Source organism: Dermacentor albipictus, chromosome 8, assembly GCF_038994185.2.
Source record: "Dermacentor albipictus isolate Rhodes 1998 colony chromosome 8, USDA_Dalb.pri_finalv2, whole genome shotgun sequence".
NCBI lineage: Eukaryota > Metazoa > Arthropoda > Arachnida > Ixodida > Ixodidae > Dermacentor > Dermacentor albipictus.
This window is the reverse complement of record NC_091828.1, coordinates 131150400-131171708: the sequence shown is the minus strand read 5'-3', so window position 1 is coordinate 131171708 and position 21309 is coordinate 131150400. Positions and strand designations below refer to the sequence as shown.

Sequence of the window (21309 nt, the reverse complement as noted above, 5' to 3'; positions counted from 1 at the left end):
GCATGTAGTTTTTAAAGGACTACTACTCAACTAAGCTAAAGAAAACAATGTGCACAAAAATGAACCCAACCCAGCTAACTGAAGTACAGTGGCCCCACGGCAAAACTAACAAACGTGTGAAACTGATCTGGACTGCTTGGTGATCGGAAGCATGTTCAGAAGCTTGCACTTGCACATTTCTATTCACTACCAGAGAAAGCCGTCTGCAATATGCCTGCCAGTTTTAGGATCTATCCAGGGAACCTTGTCACAGCAATCATAACAATAATAAAGACAGCATAACTGCAGTTACATGAACTTAAAGCAACACAACTCTTATGACGCCATGCTCTTCTCATATTACCCTCAACTCAATGCATGCCTCACTGTGTGACAGTAAAATTTTTGTTCCCTTTTTCTTTTTGGGGAATTGTAACAGCAACTCTGTGCTTGATGGTTTTGCATATTGTGCAGGTGTGAGGGGGTGTCTATAAAGTCTCCAATATATTTTTTTTTTTTGCTCTGTAGGCAATGTTTTTACAACTGAGCACGCTGAGCCTGTTTGTATACACATTATGATTCATGGAATACCAGAATACTAGTGACTCTGACAAAGCATAACAGCACTGGTGGTTCCATCTTCTGGTGTGGAATTTATACCACCGCAAGACATTGCTAACAGCGCTGCTGCTGCCGCCGCATACATCCACAGAGTTCTGGCATTCCATGTGTGGTAATATGTACTGTACAGACTGCCGAACTTATATTCTCACCGAGACACACAGCACTTCCTGCGGTTCCTTGCCTGCACAGTGCTTTCACTAAGGCAGGCTTCTGGCATGGCATGGAGCTGAAGTCACATGCTCATCTGTTCCCACTAAGTTTGAACCCTCATTTAGAGCCAGTGTCAAATGTTTACAGAATGCTGGGCCTGAAAAGGCGTATTTCTGAGAAGTTCGTGACTACAGCCTATGACACCATATACCACTTCGTACGCATGTACTAGCACAGGCTGGAGGTCTGAATAATCAGTCAAAGTTGTCATTTGGATGAGTTGGTAATGCACCATGAAATAGTTTTTGCACTATCAGGCATGGACATAGAAAGGTTTAGAAGAACTTGTTGTTGGGGGAGTTGGTAGATATTAGCGAACATTGTTTAACTGCGCGAACAAACGAACCACAAAGACAGCAAGGGACAAGGACTGCGCCCGTCCTTGTCCCTTGCTGTCTTTGTGGTTCGTTTGTTCGCGCAGTTAAACAATGCTCGCTGACATAGAAAGGGCCTACAGGACACACGAAGTGCTAAATGTATGCATTTTGCATGTCCTGTATACCCTTTTTATGTCCTGCCCATTACTGCAAAAATCATTTCGCAATGCATGACCAGGCTATGTGGCCCCCTCGCTGCAAAAGTATGCAGCCTCCTCTCACATCCTGCAGTCCTTAAACTTTCAATCCGACTTTTGTGCTTTACATATGCTTTAATGCATCTCCCAATGTTGGTGCTCATTTTAAATACTTTGGTTCTACGAGTAATTGCAGGCTGGAACAGAACCTGCTGAAGCTCTGTCCAAAATATGCAACAACAAGGCTAAGAGGACATAATGGAAGAAACAAAGGAGAGAGAGAGAAGGCAAAGTGAGGAGGAAGAAGCAATGGCGCAGAAGCAACTCTCTAACATCACAGGTCTTGCTTGGCATTCTCAGACGATACGACGACAACAGGCTAAGAGGCGTGTGAGTGAGTCTCAACAGAGAGAAAGCAGTGTGTGTGAGGAACAACGTGGCGATGAGGGTACGAATGTTTGCGGGGAAGGTGGAGAAGGGATGTGTGGATGGGGCAGGGTGGGAGGATGGGGGTGGGGGGCTCTTGCTAGCAGACTGCCTTTTGTATATAAATATTTTTTTTTGCCCCTCGTTGAGGACGGGAGAGAATGAGGAAGGGGGCAAAGGGAAGAGCAAAAACACTTTTACTTCCCTTTTGCTTACCCACTGAAGCAGCTGAGATGTACACCATTTCTGGTTTGGCAGTGGAACCCTGGTATGTGAAGCATACTGCTGCTTTTTCAAAAGGCCCTCTCGCATTTTTACACTTGCTAAGCTTGTAAACTATCTGAAATGCCGTTTCCAGCTGGCATGCGTTAATTATTAGTTGACGCTTTTGCATCAGGCAACTACAATTGAACAGCCACAGCAATAGCCAACCATGAACTATCCTTACCTGGGAAGTCCTAATTTGGATAACACCAACTCTAGGCTCCATGACTAGTTTTAAATGATATGGTGTATACCTTGTATATTATACACAATACACAAGTCCCACAAATGTGCCTCTGCATTCTACTGGTGCTAAGCTGTCCTTGTGTCTTAATGGCACTAAATCAACACCACAGCTGATTCTTGAGGTAAGTGGGTCAAACTCATTAGCTTCTTAGAGCTAGACACGGACAATTAAAGAACAATGGGCACACTATACAACACTTTTTTCAATCATGTTTATCTGCAAGGTGCAAGCTGCTCAGTTCAATTCCTGCACTAACTACTCAACCAGTAACTGTTCAATAGATTGACCAATATCACTGGTGAAAACTGCTACATCTGGGCTCCTGATACACACACCGCAGCATGAGCTTGAAGCAATAAAATGCAGCACTGTATAAGGCTATCATCTCTGGCTTGGTAGCCTTAAGTCAGTTACTGTCTCATGTGATGCAGTTTCTAACCTTATAAATGCCTTTAGAACACACCACCGGCATGTCAGATGCCAAAACATTGATGCTAACCACTCCTGAAAAGGAGGACAACACATTCATGCTTCACATGATTAATGACTGACCTGGTTGGGTTGAGCACTGACACACAAAATGACAGTGCATAAAAATCCTGACTTCCATGTAATAGCAGTAAACATGAATAAGGACAAGGTATTAGCTGTCTATAAATGTCATAAATAGCAGTGCTATTTCGAACTAAAAAAACTATTCTGTTAGCTTAAATTAGGGGTGCGCAAGTATTCATAACTTTCGAATAATGAATCGAACAGTGTCGCATTCAATCCAGTTTTCAAATTGCATAGTCCCTATTCACAAACGCGAATACTTTCGGAATATCTCAAAATATGAACTGCGCCTAATTAAACATAAAATTGGAGCAAAAGTATGGTAAGTTTACACCTCTGCGAGCATACAGCATAGACGTAAAAACGAGAGAGCTTGCGTAGTGGAGCAGGCTACGTCGCTTAGGTAGCCGTATTTTGCAGGCTTTACAGCAATCGATCGCGCTGACTGAAGGTTCTTGGGCATGTGAAGAAACTACTTGCTCGATGCTAATGCTCCATTTGAGCTTCTAATAAACACTTCATAACATAGCACATCATGACAGAAACTTGCTAACTTTAATACTAGGAGGTGAACATTGTCTTATATTCATTGTGATAACCGCTGTTTACTATTCTAGAACTATTCAATATTGAGTTCGTTTCTGGCATTATTTAATTCGGTCTCAAAAACAGCTATTCACATACCCATAAAGAAATTTGCATTGCTCTCGACAGATTGTATTATTTCAAAGCATCCAAGACAAAACCATGCTGTGCTCCAGCTTCCTTCAGGACGGCTGTTCGTAATACTGTAACCTGCATCTTAGGTTGTGCTGCTGCATAATTGCCTTCTTATTTTGCATTATAAATAAAGTGTCCCAACACAGCCTTATGAAGCTGCCAGTACCCTTATTTGGATGCACTGTTTCGTCAAAGAAAAATTTACTCCTCAGCTAACTGGGGTAAGTTCAGCACCAGCGTTAAAATGAAGCCTTAATGGCAAAGCACAGTATTTGTTCCTTGACTTACTGGCATACCACGCGAATGCACCAGCAACAAGCTTTGCTTTGAGCTGGCCAAGTCAGTATATGTGCACACATCTTAGAAATGCTAAAAAAGAAAACTGAAAGCAGGTCTTTGCACATAACAGGGTTCAACTGCCAATGTTTCAAACCCCAATCTACAATCTTTATCCAATTTAACCCACCACAGAGTGAGAAATGCTGCCGAGAAAGAGAAAAAAATAAGCAAGTAGAGGGGAGCAACCAAAACAAAACCAAAAGATGAAGAGAGGAAACCGCTTCACACAAGATGCATCATGGTGGTCAACAGGAAAACTGCACATCACTTTCTCAATGTGTGATGCCAGACTGAAGGGCAATAGAAACGTACTTATTTACAGAAACCCTGCAGCCTATTTAATGACCAAGCAAGCAGGTTTAGAATACCACTTACCGTATTTACTCACATAATGATCGCACTCGCGTAATGATTGCACTTCTGAATTTTGTCGTCAAAATTCGAATTTTTAAAAAATTTCCCGTGTAATGATCGCACCCCGAATTTGCCGCAGCGATATGTCGTGTGCCAAGTCTAGCTAATAATGATCGCACGTACCATCTGTCGAATGCTACGCGAACGACTCTTAAGACAAACCAAGCAATCTGCATGCACCAAAAATTCTTACGTAGATGTCTCATTTCATTACTTTCCACATTTCCATGACAAAAAGAGGTATAACCAAACTTGCCTTTATTATTTGTAGGCTTCATAATGGTTTTGGTCAACAACAACATAAAGGGCGCCTTTCGATTATTCTTGTCTGCACTCGTGGGCACACAACAAATTGCGAGCAGCAACGATAGTAGCCACGTTTACACTAATACATTAGAAGTGTACCCTATTCATACGCCGACGCTTGCAACACAGCTAAGATATTCGCCCCCCCCTTAGCAGAAACGTGCTGTACTAGGATAGATGCCGCAGTTTCTGCAGCATGCCGGCCATATGTTTCTATGTCCCTGGCACCTAAACATGCCCATCTGTTTCTGTCCCCTCAAAGTGGACAAGTATACGCACCCGTAATTTGCGCCAATCTTTCTGACACTCAGTTTGATCACTATGCAAGTAAATACGGTACATAGTTCAAATACAATATATAGCATGTCCCAGCTAACGTTAGCCAAATTGTAAAAAGAAAGAGAAAAAAAAAATTTCAGCAAACGTGGTAACATGGTGCAAGATACGACTAAGACCTATGGCATTTGGTTGCCAGAGGACTGACACCTGAACACCATAGGTTTGATACAGTCAAACCTCGATATATCGAACACGGATATATCGAATTATTGCGTATATCGAACACTTTCTATATCACATGGAAAATCGCATGCATTTTTAATTTTTTATTTCGAACGGGGCCGGATGTGAAATGGATATATCGAGCTCCGCCGCCTCAGACCAAGTGCGCTCCGTTGACAGGAGGCGAGCTTTCCCGCACCACTCTCGAAGATAGAGGTGGCGCGATGGGCGTTCCAGACTGCTGCGTACGACAGCTGCCCACATCGGTTGCGCCGAGGGCGCCATTTGAACGTAGCGGCGTACGCACGCGGTGGCTTGGAGCCAGCACGGCCGCCTCGATCACGCGCGCTCGGCGGGGCTTGCCCCCGCCGTGCACCCGATCGAGGCGGCCGTGGAGCCAGTTGGAGCGCTTTGTCGGTGCTGAGCCACACAGCATGTGCATTGAGGACTTCGTTGGCGGTGACGACAGCACCGAAACAGTGGCGGAGTTAATAGACGTGAGATCGCAGCAGAAGTGACTGCTGAGCGGCCAAACAAAGACACTGCGGCTGATCCAGCAAGCGCTGATGTTGCCCCGCTCCCGACTGCAACTGAGGCTGTAGCTGCTTTGGCCATTGTATGCTGGACTGTCTCTTGTGGACCGTTTGGACTATGTTGAGGACGCCGTGGTCAAGCACGCAGTTGCCAATATGAAGCAGGCTACGCTGCTTCAGTACTTTCAGCGAACGAAATAAATACTTTGTATGAAGCTTCATGTGAGTATCTATTGCGCCCCGATTGGTTCATTGGTTGATTTGTGCTAGTTTTTGATGCGTTTTCTACGTGATTTTATATATCGAATTCTGGCTATATCGAACTATTTTGCGATCACCGCGCTGTTTGATACATCAAGGTTCGACTGTATTAGTATGTATCTAGTGTAGTGTATTGGTATTTAGCGCTGCCAGCATTGGGAATGATGTGCAGCACACTGATTTGCATAAACTTCGACCTTCAAGCTTCGAATGACTTTGTAACTTTGCACATAAGATCATATTCAACAAAACATTGCAGTATAACTGCAATATTTCGCAGCGATTATACATGTCAGCAGAAACTTGTTGCCTTCGCGAGTTTAGAAAGAGTGCTCAGAAATTTAAACCGATAAACATGGATAAAGCGTAATAAAGACAAAAATACCTGAAGCCAAAAGCATTAAGATTAGACAAATCCTTGCACTAACCATCATTCCCATGGGAGCTGAACAAATGCAGTGCAAGAGATTTTTCTAGCAATATTAGAAGGAAATTCTGTGGGGTTGGTGACCAAGCTCATGAGACAAATGCATCCAGTTTTGCTGTTAGTACCACCATGAGGTCAACAGATTTCTAATTATTGACACCGCACTGTGGCTAGAGAAGATAAAGAAAAATAAATAAATAAGGCAAGTAAATGAACTTGAACAAATGAGCATGTAACCATCAACAGCAGATACATGCACTCTTTGTTCAAGTACAATCCTCATCAAACTTGTGAGAAGACTCATTTGTTCTGCCACAACTAAACACATGGCTTCATCAAAGCGGTTCTGAGAAACCAAAAATTATAAAGGGCGGCAAAGCACAGGTAGAAACACTGAAACAAAAAAAAAGAAACATTTAATAAACACTCATAAAAACCATCAAGCAAAAAGACAACATTCAAAGTGACAGACAACATGTCATATTTCTAGCACACCATGACATTTGCTCCTCAATAAACAAGGCCTGCTGAAATGTTCCTTATGCAGTCCAAACATTTCACATGTGAAATAACAAAGTCACGGAATCCTCATTGATTTCGTGAGACCTGTACATAAGGGATACGATAAGGTATAGGACTATCAAATGTATATGGCCATGGTTAAGTAAGGATGAAAATTGGAGGATTTCTTGATGTGCTAGTTGGTAAAACATAGCTATTGAAAGAGAGGCACAAATTTACACACAGAAAAAGAGAAACAAGATGAGAGCTTGTCTTGTCTCTATATGTCAATCTGTGCTTCTCAACAAGTTTGAGAAGAATTTGTTCCAATTATTTAGGGTTTTCCGATCTACTTCGACAAGATCTCACAGTGGTGAAATGGCTTTATGGACTTATCACCATTCGATGTAATCCAATTTGCCTGCACAATGCTTCAAATCAAATAAGAGATAACAAATACAAAGGTCACAGTGTGCAAGAAGTCCCAACAGGCCAAAATACAAGTCCAGAACAAGTGCAGCAAGTTGGGAGAGCCCAAGACCAACTGAGAATGATGTTAATATAGTTACAATCACCGAAAACTGAGAAATTACCACTGCAATGAATGCAGTAATAGTTTCCTGCAGTGACAAACAAATTGGGTCAAGGTCTCAAACAGCAACTTGCTGCTGCAAATTCTAGTATCACAGCACTTCACAAAGCACCCCACAGAATGCAACCAGGCATCTGACAACTTCCAGAAAGCTTTCAGAACTAGGCATTATAATCTAACATTTCTTGTTCTATGATTGACCATTAGATTCATTAATATTCAGAAGGATCTGTCTAAACGGCAGACAAACACTGGAGATACAGTATCAACTGCACGCTAAAAACATTTCATGCTCTACCCAACCCACAGAACGATAACATGAGTACTACGTTTTTTTTTTCCTTTAAAATTCTGCCACTAAGTCTTCTGTAAAGCTTCAGAAAGTTATCATGTGCTCTAGCGCAAGCAAGACACAAAAACTAAAAAGGAGCCCATTTCTCATGAACAAACCAAGACTAATACAGATAACCTCTTTGCCTTAACTGCATGGCAGATAGTGCTCCATTTCACAAGTGTCTGTTCAGAATGGTTAGAACATTCATGCTTTACAACTGCCAGAGATATCACATAAAAACTTGTACAACCTCTTTTAACCAGTAAAACCAACTTCCTGCATTTATGCAATGTATTGACCCTTTTCGCGGAGCAGTTTGTTCTAGAGAAACGAGATGGGGCTTTCGGCGGCGTGCCGCATGTGGCCTCAACGACAGCACATGAATAGGAAACCACTACCGCTTCCACCTTGCTTCTGTGCAATCAGCTGTCGGAAATACAACCGAGTTTTCGCGAATGCACTGTGCTCCTATCATGCTGCATTGAATGATGTGGACTGAAGACATGTGCAGTAGTTGGCTGCAAAAATAGTGACTGGCATATTAAGGAATGGAATGAATTTGTGAGGCCAAGTTCGCAGGCCGCTGCTGCAACCGTCTGTACATGCAGAAGAGCACGCATTTGGGCTGGTTGGTTCATGATTACAAGCAGTAAACAGTGCTAAAAAACAGGACAAAGAGAGGGACACAGACAACAGTGCTGACTAACAACCAAGTCTACAACCAAGTCCGCTGACTAACTTGGTTGTTAGTCAGCGCTGTTGTCTGTGTCCCTCTCCTTGTCCTTTTCTTTAGCGCTGTTTACTGCTTGTTGTCTGTACATGCTACCATTGAGATGCAAGACTTTCCTTGAAGATACAGAAATTTGCTCCTCCGCCATCATTGTATCGCTTGTTAAACAATGACAAAGCGAGTCGCGCTGCTTCCTGTCATAGTATGTTTCGTGCGCAGTATCTATACACATCTACCCTGACGATTGCGTTGTTTACCGACCGATTAATTCCATTAACGATCATACCGCCTTGCAGCTTGACCTTCACATTATTACCGAGTGTTGTAACATAACGGAAAATATCTCTAAACCCTTCCAAATGTAATAATATATTGTTCTCACGCAAGCACACTAGCTCCATATTCACATACACCATAAATAACACGAATCTGTCACATACCACTACTTACAGATACCTTGGTGTAAACCTCACTAGTAACCTTTCTTGGTCTTCGCATATTACTACAATTTGCACAACCGCATCTAAAACGCTTGGCTTTCTCAGGCGCAACTTGCAAAATTCATCTGCTGAAGTGTGTAAATTAGCATGCCTGACGTTCGTACACCCGCAATTAGAATTTGCATCCACTGTATGGCCACCACACCAAGAATATTTAATAACCATGCTGGAACACATCTAGAACAGAGCTGCCCGATATATAACTAGGGAATTTTCATCGTAACGCAGATCAAGCTCGATATTTCTTTACAGCCCCTAGACATCCACCGCAAGGTTGCTTTGCTCTGTCTATTTCACAAATGTGTTCATTCCGATAAGCTATGCATATTACCACTCGAAACCCCCCTCCCCCCCCCCCCCCCCCCCCCCCCGCCCGTTTGTCCTCAAGATTACATAATCATTTTAGTTTCAAGCACAGTTTCGGTAAAACCACTGCTTTCAATTTATCTGCTGTACCTCTTGCCATATCCCACTGGAATGGTCTTCAGACGATATCGTCTCGATAACTGATCGTAAAATATTTCGTGAACACCTGTGCGTGCTTTCTACATAATCTCCTTCCTCTTATTTTGCTGCTATGCTTGAACATGCTGTGCTTTGTTCTTTAGTTCAGGCACTGTACAGTTGTCTTAGGTTTATTTTTTAGATGTTTCGATTGTACTTAGCAGTTCTTTGTTACATTGCCCCCTTACGCAATGTCCGACAGGGCCTGTAAGGTGTTTTATAAATAAACAAACAAACAAACAAACTGCCATGGAACCTTACACCCACTCTATCACCAACGTGTCAATAAGTGAATGGGCGCATACTTGAATGTATGCGCATATGTCCACTAGAGCGAGTTACTAGGGGTAATACATCTTTGCTGCAAGGTATTACAATGCACAATACAGCTACGTTTCAAGCCTTGTGTGCAGCAAGAACAAATCTATTGACACACGAGCGATGGGGCAGAAAATAGTTGGATAATGACTGCACCGATTAATTTTACCAAGTCAGAAACGTGCCCAACTTCTGCTTTAAAATATATGCTAAATAAGGAATGAAGAGCAAAACACACTAATCCCGATTCAATTCACGAGTTGAAAGTTTGGATAGCTAGGAATACCTATTTAGCCACACTTTCAGAACAAGCATCATATACGCTGCTCGTGCTGTTTGGACATAGCTTAAATCAGCTCCGAAAGTGCTTTTGCATGTCCTGTGAAGCTGAGGCCAAAGCTTCGGCTCGTCCACCCGGTGACCATCTACAATATCTCTCGAAACAGAGGTTTGCTAAGCCGCAGCGGTGTCATGCATGTCCATTGTAAACACGGAGGAAAGCAATGGACGTGTCACCACGTGATCAAACATGGCAGTGCTCATGGGATTACCGTGAAAAGGGTCAATAAACTTTGTGGCATGAAAGATGGCAGGAAATCAGCCGACTATCTCGCTACACTTGACAACGTTGACACATCCCTTCCTTTTATGACTGCTGGGTTGCAAAGTCTTTCTGCTCAGTTTAGAGAGAGAACGAGAGAAAGAGAGAGAAAAGACCCCCCCCTATAAATTTATGGGAGCCTTTACATTTAATAAGTCTTTCTTAGTAGCCAGCAAAACAAGTGGCGATACAAAATTGCCTTTTGCACAAGACTTCTTTTAAAGGGGCCCTAACCACTTCCTATTGAAGTCGAGAAATGCACATAAACTTAAATTTCGCTATAGTATTTCAGAAATACTTTTCCACGAAATGTTCTTCAATGCGTTCAGTAGAAGTGGAGTTATTGGCAATCAAACATATTGTTTGTGGTGCTCCCACTCCTTCAAATATTCGCACTGCGAAGGCTAAGGCAAAGTGGGATGTGCCCACAACGGTACGCCTCCTGAAACTCACCATGGCACGTAGTACAAATTACATCCTGAATGTTCACACAGACGCCACTATTTTCAATTCTGGCACCTTAAACGCGCCAAACGTAGCCAAACACGATTGTCCACAGCAAGCTGCAGTGCACTTGTTGTGGTGCCCTGTGGCGGCCGTGGTATCTACGCTACGCAGCAGACTGCAGCTACATGCAACTGCAGCATTTCCTTTGTGCACAACAGGGCTGGAGTGTGCTCTTGTGCTCACATGTTCCTGTCTGGCCGTGCTACATGGCGTGTACTGGCTTTGTCCTGCACTAGCTTGACCACAGATAGTAGCCACATCCAACTTGCTCATACTGAAGCGCTACGACTAGCTCAATATGAAGTGAAATCCGGCAAGGTGTCAAACCAGGAGCGGGCAGGAGTGAGCGCACGCTGGCAAACATGCATGTGGTCTGACATTTAGGTGTCGTGTGGTTTGAGTATAGTTAAGCGTTCAAAACTATTTGAAATTAGCAAGACTCAATGGCTACCATGCCGATAAGCAAGGTGGCCAAAGTTTAATTGCTACGTGGGTGGCAGAGTTTGTCGTCTGCTTCTACCGGAAGCATATCTTCACTTACTTCAGCCTGTTTGTTAAACTTTGTCAATAAGTATACACAGTAACAGTAGGAAGAAGCGCACTGATCCAAACACACATCTTGACTGATGTAAGCTATTGCTGAATAGCAGCCCCATATGGGAATCTGCTATACTACGAAATAAAACATCCAGGAAAAAGTGAGGCACTGGCTTATGTTGAAAGGAGAGCGTTTGAGAGAAAGGGAACTTTGCACTCCACTTGCGAGATCCATACGCCGCGCATGACTGCAAATGTGGCTGAGATATACACAGCTGTGTATGCTATCCACGGACTGTGTTTTTTCACCAAGCCCGAGGGCTGGTTCAATTTCCAAGCAGCTCTGCGGTAATCAGCTAAGCAGTTGCTTTGTGCTAGAAGTTTTCACTGCAGATAATTCAATGGTGAGAAAATCACTGCAAGTTTAATACTGGAGGGTGCTTTGATTTATGGTTTGTCTCCACATAGAAAAATGGGCTCCTTTGCATGCAATAAAGCTATATATTATGCTTACGCCAGCCCCATTTGGAAAGAAATCCCTTGCCAGCTTCCTTGCCATTAACAATTCACTATCAAGATGCACTTTTGGTGTTAAAGGACAACTAATTCAATGCTGCATTCTCTCTCTTTTTCATCCAGCACTTTAAGAAAGTTGGAAAACACAAGATTCCAGTCTCATTGCAATAACTCTCAAGTACAACTCTGCATGAGGTAGTGTAGTGACACTATTTACAAGCTTGTTTCTTAATACCACAGAAGCTGGCAAAGTTTATATGTCACAAGAAGGGCAAAAGCATGTGCAGAAAGCTAAACAGTATGTAAAAATAACAAATGTTGCACAGCAACATGCACCAACGCTGGGTGTACTCACCTTAGAACCCCGTTCATTGAAGATGATTTCAACATCAAGAATGGCACCAAATTGCTGCAAATAGATTACAAGAGCTATACACTTTCTGCATTAATCACCTTCCAGCTATGAACCGCTGGAGACATGAATGAGTGGAAAATGGCAGTACAGCTAATTGTATCTCACCTTGATGCATACTGTGTTCAGTAAATAGCTACAATCTGCGGAGAGCCACATAGGACAGATCGCAGGAAGATGTAGACAAGGAAGCAATCAACTGTGGTCTAACACTGGATTTAACATTTCAACAAGGGGACATGACGAAGAAAGTCCCCTTGTAGAACCAAAGTTGATAACTTCAATACGTGGATGTCGTAAGAAGAGACGACTGCCAGTAATTTTAGATTTTCTTCACCTTTCTGTACATCTTAGAGCAGAAGCAAAATATTAGCAAATGGGCTTTGGCTGGAGGTGGCCAGTCGTGTATCCTTAACCCCTTCACTCCAGCGCTTTCGGAGGCCTTTCTTGCCTTGTATACCATGCCGCAATTTCTCAGCTGGCTGACCATGTGCGGCATTGCAAAAAAATGTTTGATAAATTCCACTGAACAAGTTCCAGAAAAACAAAACACGTGTTAATTTTAATTTGTTCCTCAACATCCATGGCATTAAAAGCTCTCGAAAAGATTTAGGTGTATGAAATTCCTTAAAACACACAGGCCTGTGAAGAGCGACTTCGCACTTCTCCCATTGGCTCTCGGATTTTATGCCTTGTGCTTTGCGAAGTAGGCACAGCCTCCATGGATGACAGTGTTTGGCGGGGGAAATGAGCTCACTTGGCACATTGGTGTAGCTGCAAAAAACAGCCTTATTCAACCTTGGTACTGGGGCAAGATGGCTGCTTCAAAGACCTCCTCTGCAAGGTTCACCTTCCAGTCTGTGCAACTCGGCCATAGACATAGCCGTCATAAACAGTGATGTCTATTATGTAAACAAAATTTTCTTGTGGGCTTTTGTATACCTCTCCTCATTATAGGACAGGAAACCAGTTGTTGGTGTTTCCGATCAACTCCTCTCATGGCTCGGTTGTAATCAATTACAACCTGCGGTTTCGAAACCAGAAAGCAATTCTGGCACCTCTCTTTGCCAGTATCAGTCACACAGGCTTCATTGGGCCAGGCAGTCAGCATAGTGACCTGCTTTTTATCTCGTTAAGTGAGGGCTATATAGCCTCACGAAAAAAGAGCCTTGTACTCGCCTTTGTGAAAGTTCACTTTCTTGAACTCTTTAGGCATGTTCTTGCCGTGCAAGCGAGCTATACCCACAGCATTCGATCCAGCTTCTTTTGAGGTGACGGAACAGTACAGGAGACGAGTACCAGTAATCCATGAAGAGTGTGTGGCAATCAGACAGACATTCTTCAAGAAGGTCGACAACAGCTTCACTGCACAATTAACCCAGTTGTAGCAGGAGCCTACTTGCTTTTTCCAATGTAAATGGAGACCAGCTGAGTACTCACGGAGTTTGTAGAATTCAAGGCCAAATCTTGGCTCATTTTGAGGGACTGAACTGGCGTAGGAGAGCCGCCCATGAAACTGTACAAAGCTTTCATCAAGTGCCAAATTCTCTCCGGGTTGGTAGGCTGTACTGAAGCACTTCAGTAGGTGGTTGAACACAAAGCCAGTACTTCCGCAGCTTGTCACTTTGAAAAAAAGAGTGTTGTCACAGAAATGAAGATACTGTGACAGTGCCCAAAAACGCTGCCTGGACATCACAGAAGTAAAAAATAGTTTGCTGATAATGCATCTTCTTGACCGGTATGACTGAATACTACTCTTCTTCACTAGGCTCATCAGCACACAAATGGCAAAGTATGCTTTCATTTCATCTGGTGTTGCATCATGCCAAGTAGGACTAGTATGCAAATGCTGTTTCTCGTGTGTAAAAGTGTTTATGGGCAATGCAATGATGTTGACTTTAAGTTGGATGGCTCGCTTGACACCTGGTTGACCACTGAAGGGGTGCTTCACAATGTTCTCCACTACATCACCCTCTTTTCATAGCCAATGGTCCAGTTTTGGCGCTTTCGAGGGAGGCGGCGAAGAGTCCAACATATCTTGCGCTGAACATGAATTCTGTTCATCACTGTTGCTCTAGTCACTTTTCTAATCCTTGTCCGCTAAACGAATAACTTCATCAACACAGAGGCCACTCTCAGCATCATTGTCGAACACAAGTTCAAGAATTTCTTCATCTATGAATCCTTGCTTTCTGCATGACACCATGTTTTGCATGAGACGGGAACGCAAACTTTTTGCTGTTTGTTAAGGATACCGCCATCTCGGAGAGTGGACAACTACGTCTTCTGGTGAGTGACATCTCAAGCAATAAAAATACAATCCACAATGTGCTGCCATCTATGAAAAATAGCCAGAAACAGCTGTTCTTTGAGTGGCCAGCGAATTGCTAGTCACTCCGACTTTAGCCTTGGCCGTCGCAACTGGCGGATTGCCGGCTGTGGAAGCGAATGGGTTGATGGTCACACGAACGATACCAGTTCAACCTACCAACTGTAACTAACCTTTTGCAAAAGCTGCATGGCAAATGCAGGTAACTGGGTTTGTCTATTGTTGCCATTATGGTTCTTGCAGCAATGCAACGTGCATGCATAAACAACACCAAAAATAGATAATCGGGAGCCTGATTACACGATACAGTATGGAAGATGACTAGGTCCTAACAAGTAAAATGGACACACAAAGCACTAAGTTCCAACTCCTCTTACTTAAGTATCTGCATGTTATCAAGCTGACAGGAGTCAAATATGTGTGCACATATGTAAATAAAGTAGTTAAAAGGCAGAACTGTGAGTACAGTTTATACCAACTCACCAAAACTTACACACTAAAAAATAGCTCTAGAGGAAAGGAACTGAAGACTCACGCCAAAGAGTTGCCTCAGGTCGGGGTCCCGAAATCTGAACGGGATGTTTGAGACATGCAGCCGCTTGGGCTGGCCGTTCTTGGCTGCCTCCACGACTGCCATGCCAGCGGCTGCTGCGGCCTGGGCCCCTGCTGCCTGGGCGCCGGTAAGTACCACTCCTGTGGCAGCACCATTGGCATCGGGCTCGAGGTCAGTTTGCTGTCAGTGGCAAAAAAAGAAAACAGATATGCGGACATTATAGTGACATCAGACTCTACCAGCTCACTTGCGCAACGACGAGGTAGCTCTTTTCATAGCACAATTGTCAATATTCAGCAAGGTTATAAGGGTTGGGAAACGTGCAAAGGTGTCCATTCTATCAACCCACTAGATAACATTATGCCAAAATGACATCATTATAGCATGGACATGGCTTCTTTACCAATACAGGGGTGTGACATGTCGGGGTGACACAGCACACAGGGCAATGACTCCTGGGCAGATAGAACAGTGTGCTGGCAGCTACTGAGTGTCTCGCAATGCTGGCCTGATGAAGAGCACCACCAGTGGTGATGGAGGTGTCTCATCCTGATGGTGTAAGAGGCGAGACACCATTGGTGTCAGCCAGCGCAGAGCGAAATATTTTACAATGTAACTTGAGGCTTACAGTCTGTTCCGCTCAGACTAGTGCATACACACAGGAGAAGCAGTAGTTCACTTTCAGCATGTGCATATGAAACATGTGCCCATTTAATTGCTATTGCAATTCAAATTAAGCACGTCAATTCTCCTTATTATTTTCCCTGGACACGGTTGTATGTGTATCAGAATGCTAAACGATTGCTGGGGTCACACTCTGAACCAATTCTTTTCACTTTACTTCAATCTGCCCTCCATCAATAGCTCATGAAGCAATGCTGCCATCATTTCCATGCAATTTAGGATCAGCCAATTGGCACAATGAATGACAAGAAATAAAGCGAACTCAAGAAAAAGAAAATTGGGACTTTAAATACTCAAAGTTGCCTTGTCCCATGCCACCTGTACTGCACTGCATATGATCCCAAAGCAAAAGAAAACAGACAGAAAATATTATACCACACATTACTGAACAATAAAACAGCTAGCTTGAAGTTTGTAAGTATTTACTAGTTGTACATATTCTATAGGCTATGTCACATTGTTTACTATGCTGTCATATGCGACTGTTCTTTGCGCCTCAGAACTGAAAACACACTAATGTATATAAATATATGGATTCATGGGGTCTACCACACAGGTTACGACATGCCATAGTGTAGAACTTCATTAGTTTTGACCATGAGAGTTTTTAACGTGCCTGCGATGCTCAGTGCATGAGTATTATTGTATTCTATCACATCAAAGCATGGCCACCATGACCAGGCATTGGGCTCAGCAGCAGAACACTGCAGCCACCTGGCACTGCACAGCATATGCACCACGGGTTGGCCACGAACTACGGACAGTCACCGATTTAAAAAGGTCAGTCCTCCATTGCTGTCACTTGGTGCTACAACAATTGTCGCATGTTTTAGCATCACAAGAGAGGGATTTGTTTTTACAGGTTTTGGATGAGAACATTAAACATCACAATTGGGGCACAAACAACACAATTATCTTACAGGTATTTAATTATCCCAATTCTCGCCTGCCTCATTTTGTCCATGAAAAATGAAAACCGAGAAGGCTGTTGCCTACAACATATCAAGTCTACAGGACCTCCGAAGGCCTGCACAGTGAATTGAGTACACAGGAACAGCCGAGAGGAAAGAAAATGTTCCGAAAGAAATTGAAAGCTTCTCTTACTAGCCATCTGTCCATAATGGCTGCAGCCTGCGAGCTCCACCGAGGCACATGTATTTTCAACATGTGCTATGCACGCAGCCAGCTGCTCTTCTCCAGAACATCTAGGAGCCTTATTTCACTCTCGGCGTGAGTCATAAACCTGTCTAATGTCACTGACTATGCTGTAAGGGGCTGCAGTTTGATGCCGGGGGTGTTTAGACACAAAAACTTTGTGAAGTCAGGGTTTGAAGGAGTTTTTGTATAAATAAAGAACAGTCAAGGAGTGTTAAGGAATTCAACAGCACTGACAAAGTCCTTTTAAGCACCACTGCAGCATTATGTTAAGCAAACTTTTTAGATCGTACAAGAATGAAAAAAAAAAAAAGGAACATACATGAGAATGTTTTAGTGAGCAAATTCCCTACAAACTAAGTTTAAAAAGGGCAATGAAAGAGGACAGTTGGTGGCTATTCATTTGTCCATGTCTTCCTGTCCCCCTCTATTCGTACACAGTGCAAGAGTATGAACGCAAAAAAAAAAATAAACGCCCCAAAGCTGCTAACCAGATGGGATCTCCTTGGCTTTAGAGTTTCACTAACAAAGAAAATCTACTAAGCTTAGTTGAAACTCTGCTGAAGCAGGTGAAAGCAACAAAGTTGTGCTTTTGCAACTTTTCTTATGAGAATAAAAATGAGTACTCAGAATACCAGCACTAAGAAAAAAGCTCAATAAGCCTTTGTTGTGCCATTACCGTATGCGTGAAAATAGATGAAGGCAAGTAGCCATTGCTTAAGGCATCACAGACATTTTAAAAAAAGTAAAAGCTACCACAGAACTCTTGCACATAAAAGGATGACATAGGATATTGTCGCAGCTTTGGAAACTTGAGGACCAAAAGCACTGGTCAAAAGGAACAGTAACAAGGATGGTCTTCTTAATACCGCGTGCTAGTCACTTTACTGTTTCCTTTAAATGCAGATATACTACTTTAAATGCAGACATATCACCGTCCTAGCCTAACTACAGACACAGCATTTCCCCCCCAAAGGAAGCATTGTTCCAATGCACAACTTAAGAATTTGAGTGCACAAAACATTAACACTCAATTCGCTTGGATAGGCACAGCTTCATGCGCACCACGTTGGGTAAGCGCTTGCGGCACGGCCAAGCAAGTTTCACCATCTGGCACGAATTCATAGCTCACGTTCAAGCACTGGACCACTGCTCTGTATGGCCTCAAGTATCGCCTTAGTAAATTTTCAAGGTCCCCTACGGGGCACTGATATGCAAAATTGAAAAGAATTCTGAGGTTTTACATGCCAAAACCATGATTTAACTATGAGGCACAGTGGGGGCATCAGATTAATTTTGACCGCCAGGGTATATTTAAAGGGACCTGAACCACCCCCCGGGCCCGGGCTTGGTGAACTAACACAGTCCACAGGTAGCATATGCTGCTATGAACATCTCTGCCTAGTTTTGCTGTCGTACGTGGTGCGTACAGCTAGCAAGCGGATCGTGAAGTCACCATTCTCTTAAACGCTCTCTTTTCAACAGATCGCCTTGTCTGCGCGACTCGTAGACTAACGCCGGGTCAAGCTTGCTACAGAGTCGGCGTTGATATCTTTCAGCATGGGGGAAGCTTGTACTTGCGCATGTTCGATGCGCAGTCAAACTTCCCGGAAGTGGAAAAACTGGGCGACACCACGTCGAGCACGATCCTTGCCAAATTGAGCTGCATTTTTGCACGATATGGAATCCCAGTCGAGGTATGCAGTGACAACAGCCTCCAGTTCACGTCTCAAAAGTTTGCCACCTTTGCATCCAGGTACAACTTCAAGCACGCAACATCTAGTCCTGGCTTTCCACAGTCCAATGGGCTAGCGGAGAAAGGCATCCAGATCGTAAAAAAGATCATGAAAAAAAACACAAGACAATCACGACGACTTCTGGCTGGGCCTGCTCAGCTACCGATATACACCACTGGAGGACGGTCGTTCCCCAGGTGAGCTGCTGCAAGGCAGGAGACTACGAACCAGGCTTCCAGACTTCTCGCTCATTCACACCGGCGACTTGAGGAGGTTGCGTGACCTTTTGCGACTCGTGATCAAAAAGCGACCGAAGGCGACTGATGTTCACACCGGCAAGCCCAGCTGAGCACGACCCGCAAGTCACAATCCCAGAGATTTTCGTTCTCAGCTCGGAATCTACGCAGAATTTGCCGCGACGCGGGAGGATGCTGGATGTAGACACATGAAAGATCACTTCCGGTGCACAGCTGATTGGTTTATCAATTTTGCGACCACGGTCGCACGACTGAAAAATCGTGCAGAGAGCAACTGGCCCAAAATGGTAGTTTTTCGAGAAAAGCGACCGTTTGCGACCAACTTGGTCGTGCGACCACTGTCAGTCGCCGGTGTGAATGAGCCCTTCAGCTTGCAACCTAAAAATTTTGTGTCTAAGCATTGACAACTTGGCACCCACAAAAAGGACCTACCAGTACTCTGAAAAGGGGATGTGGTGAGAATCCGAGAAAAAGCAGGGACCCGCAAAGCGCAGGTCGTGGAACCAGCAGTGCCGAGGTCCTATCGTATTGTTACTAAAGATGACCAAGTACTTCGTTGAAGTAATCGGAGACCCCCGATTCCAACGCGATAGCCATTTCGACACGATGACCTCGACAGCGATGAGCCAGAAAGCGAGGACGACCAGCCGGTGACATCCCCAACTAGAGTGCACGCAAACCCGACTCAACTTACAACACTACTCCCAAGACTGTCTAAGCGGATAACTTGTCAGCCAAAACGGCTGCAGTACGACCACAGTTTCAATCAAGTGCATTTTTAATATTTGCGTTCACAAACTATTAAACAGAGGAAGATGTATCGTGCAGACCATGCATGCGTCGCACGTATCAGCTTGAACTGACTAACAGCACAAAGGTACATGCTGTTAGTATGTGCTGTTATGTTAGCCCTACGGCAACAAGAGCCTGTGAATGCCGACTATATATATACCCTGGTTGTTTCCTGAATAAACATTCTTTTCATTCTTGGATTCCATCCAAACGATAGAATTTGCATTTCAATGTGGGCTGTAGGTGTTTGAGCAGTCACAGTAATGACATAAAATGTCCAGTGTTACAGATTGTGAGCCAAGTCTTGGGACATTGGTGCTATCGTACCTGTTAGGAGGGCTGCATCTCAACCTGCAATGCAAAGTAATCTATGCCAAGTGCCGGCATGAGAAATCACATACAAGTATGGCAATGCTGCTCAACCATACAACCATAAAGTTCTTATGCTGAAATGGATATTGAGCTGCTGCCCCCCATTGCGTGCTTTGAATGAAAGCATCTTTGTCCGCTCAAGTCACTGACCATAACGAGAAGTTTGGAGTAAATATTTTTTTTTGCTAGCTTAGCTGTTAAGCTCTTTGCACTAACCCTGTTTAAGGTATCTGAATGAAACCAGTTTTGAGTGTGACACTCAATTTTACGTTCCCTCGGCTGTTTTACTGCTGTCTAAATGTAAAACCTAACGTGCACACTATCGCATACGTTCTTTGCAGCCTCCTCTTCAGAATACTGCGATGAACACGTGCATTCACTGCCGCTTGCACGGTACCAGCAACAAACTGCGCCCAAGTTTTATATATTGCGTTTCGACGCCAAAGACACACAAATGCAGAAAAAGCCGTGCTGAACACTCGAACGTATCAGCCTTGTAAGGAAACCTACGTGCACTTTTTGGACGGATGTGACCAGCCGCACATTCCTGCGTGCACGCCAACTGAAGCTCTTCCGAGGTGAAAGTGGTACAGTTAACTACAACTCCATGAAACTGTTGCCTTGCATTGCCTCTTAAAAGTTCGTGTTTACGTAGTGCGCACGCTCGCCGTTAACCACACCGCCCGATTTCCCGGAGGCCCCATAGATTCACAAGAGTGACGTCAGCCCACAACGAACCCCGCACGCGGCGCGCTGATAGCAACGTGCTAGCACGCGCAATAACGTAAGTACTTCGCGGCAAGACCTCGGCAACGTGACCAGCAAAAATCAAACAAAAGAAATCGCCTTGCGATGGCAACTGAAAATAAGAATCGGAGATGAATTCCCAAATCCGCATTCCCAGGAAAAAAAAAAAAAAAAGAAAGGTTCCACAGCTCCAGACATTCCTGGTTGTTGGAACGGGGATTTATTTTTCCGACTGCCAACTCTCGCAAAACTCGCATACGCACATTTCAGGCTAAACAAAGGAGCGTCGTCACAGAGGACAGGGCAACGGAT

The 21309-nt window shown here is 43.9% G+C and overlaps 1 protein-coding gene across 5 annotated transcripts in view; it reads right to left on the bottom strand.

Moving 5' to 3' along the window:
* LOC135898265 (RNA binding protein fox-1 homolog 3-like) overlaps nucleotides 1-21309 on the bottom strand; it is a 571669-nt gene that overhangs the window by 47010 nt on the left and 503350 nt on the right. For all 5 annotated transcript variants that reach the window (XM_065427120.2, XM_065427119.2, XM_070524467.1 and 2 more), the window contains 2 exons: nucleotides 15237-15434; nucleotides 12316-12369 (listed from right to left, as the gene is read on the bottom strand). In XM_065427120.2, coding sequence (XP_065283192.1) covers nucleotides 12316-12369; nucleotides 15237-15434 — 252 coding nt within the window. The remainder of the gene's footprint in view (nucleotides 1-12315; nucleotides 12370-15236; nucleotides 15435-21309) is intronic.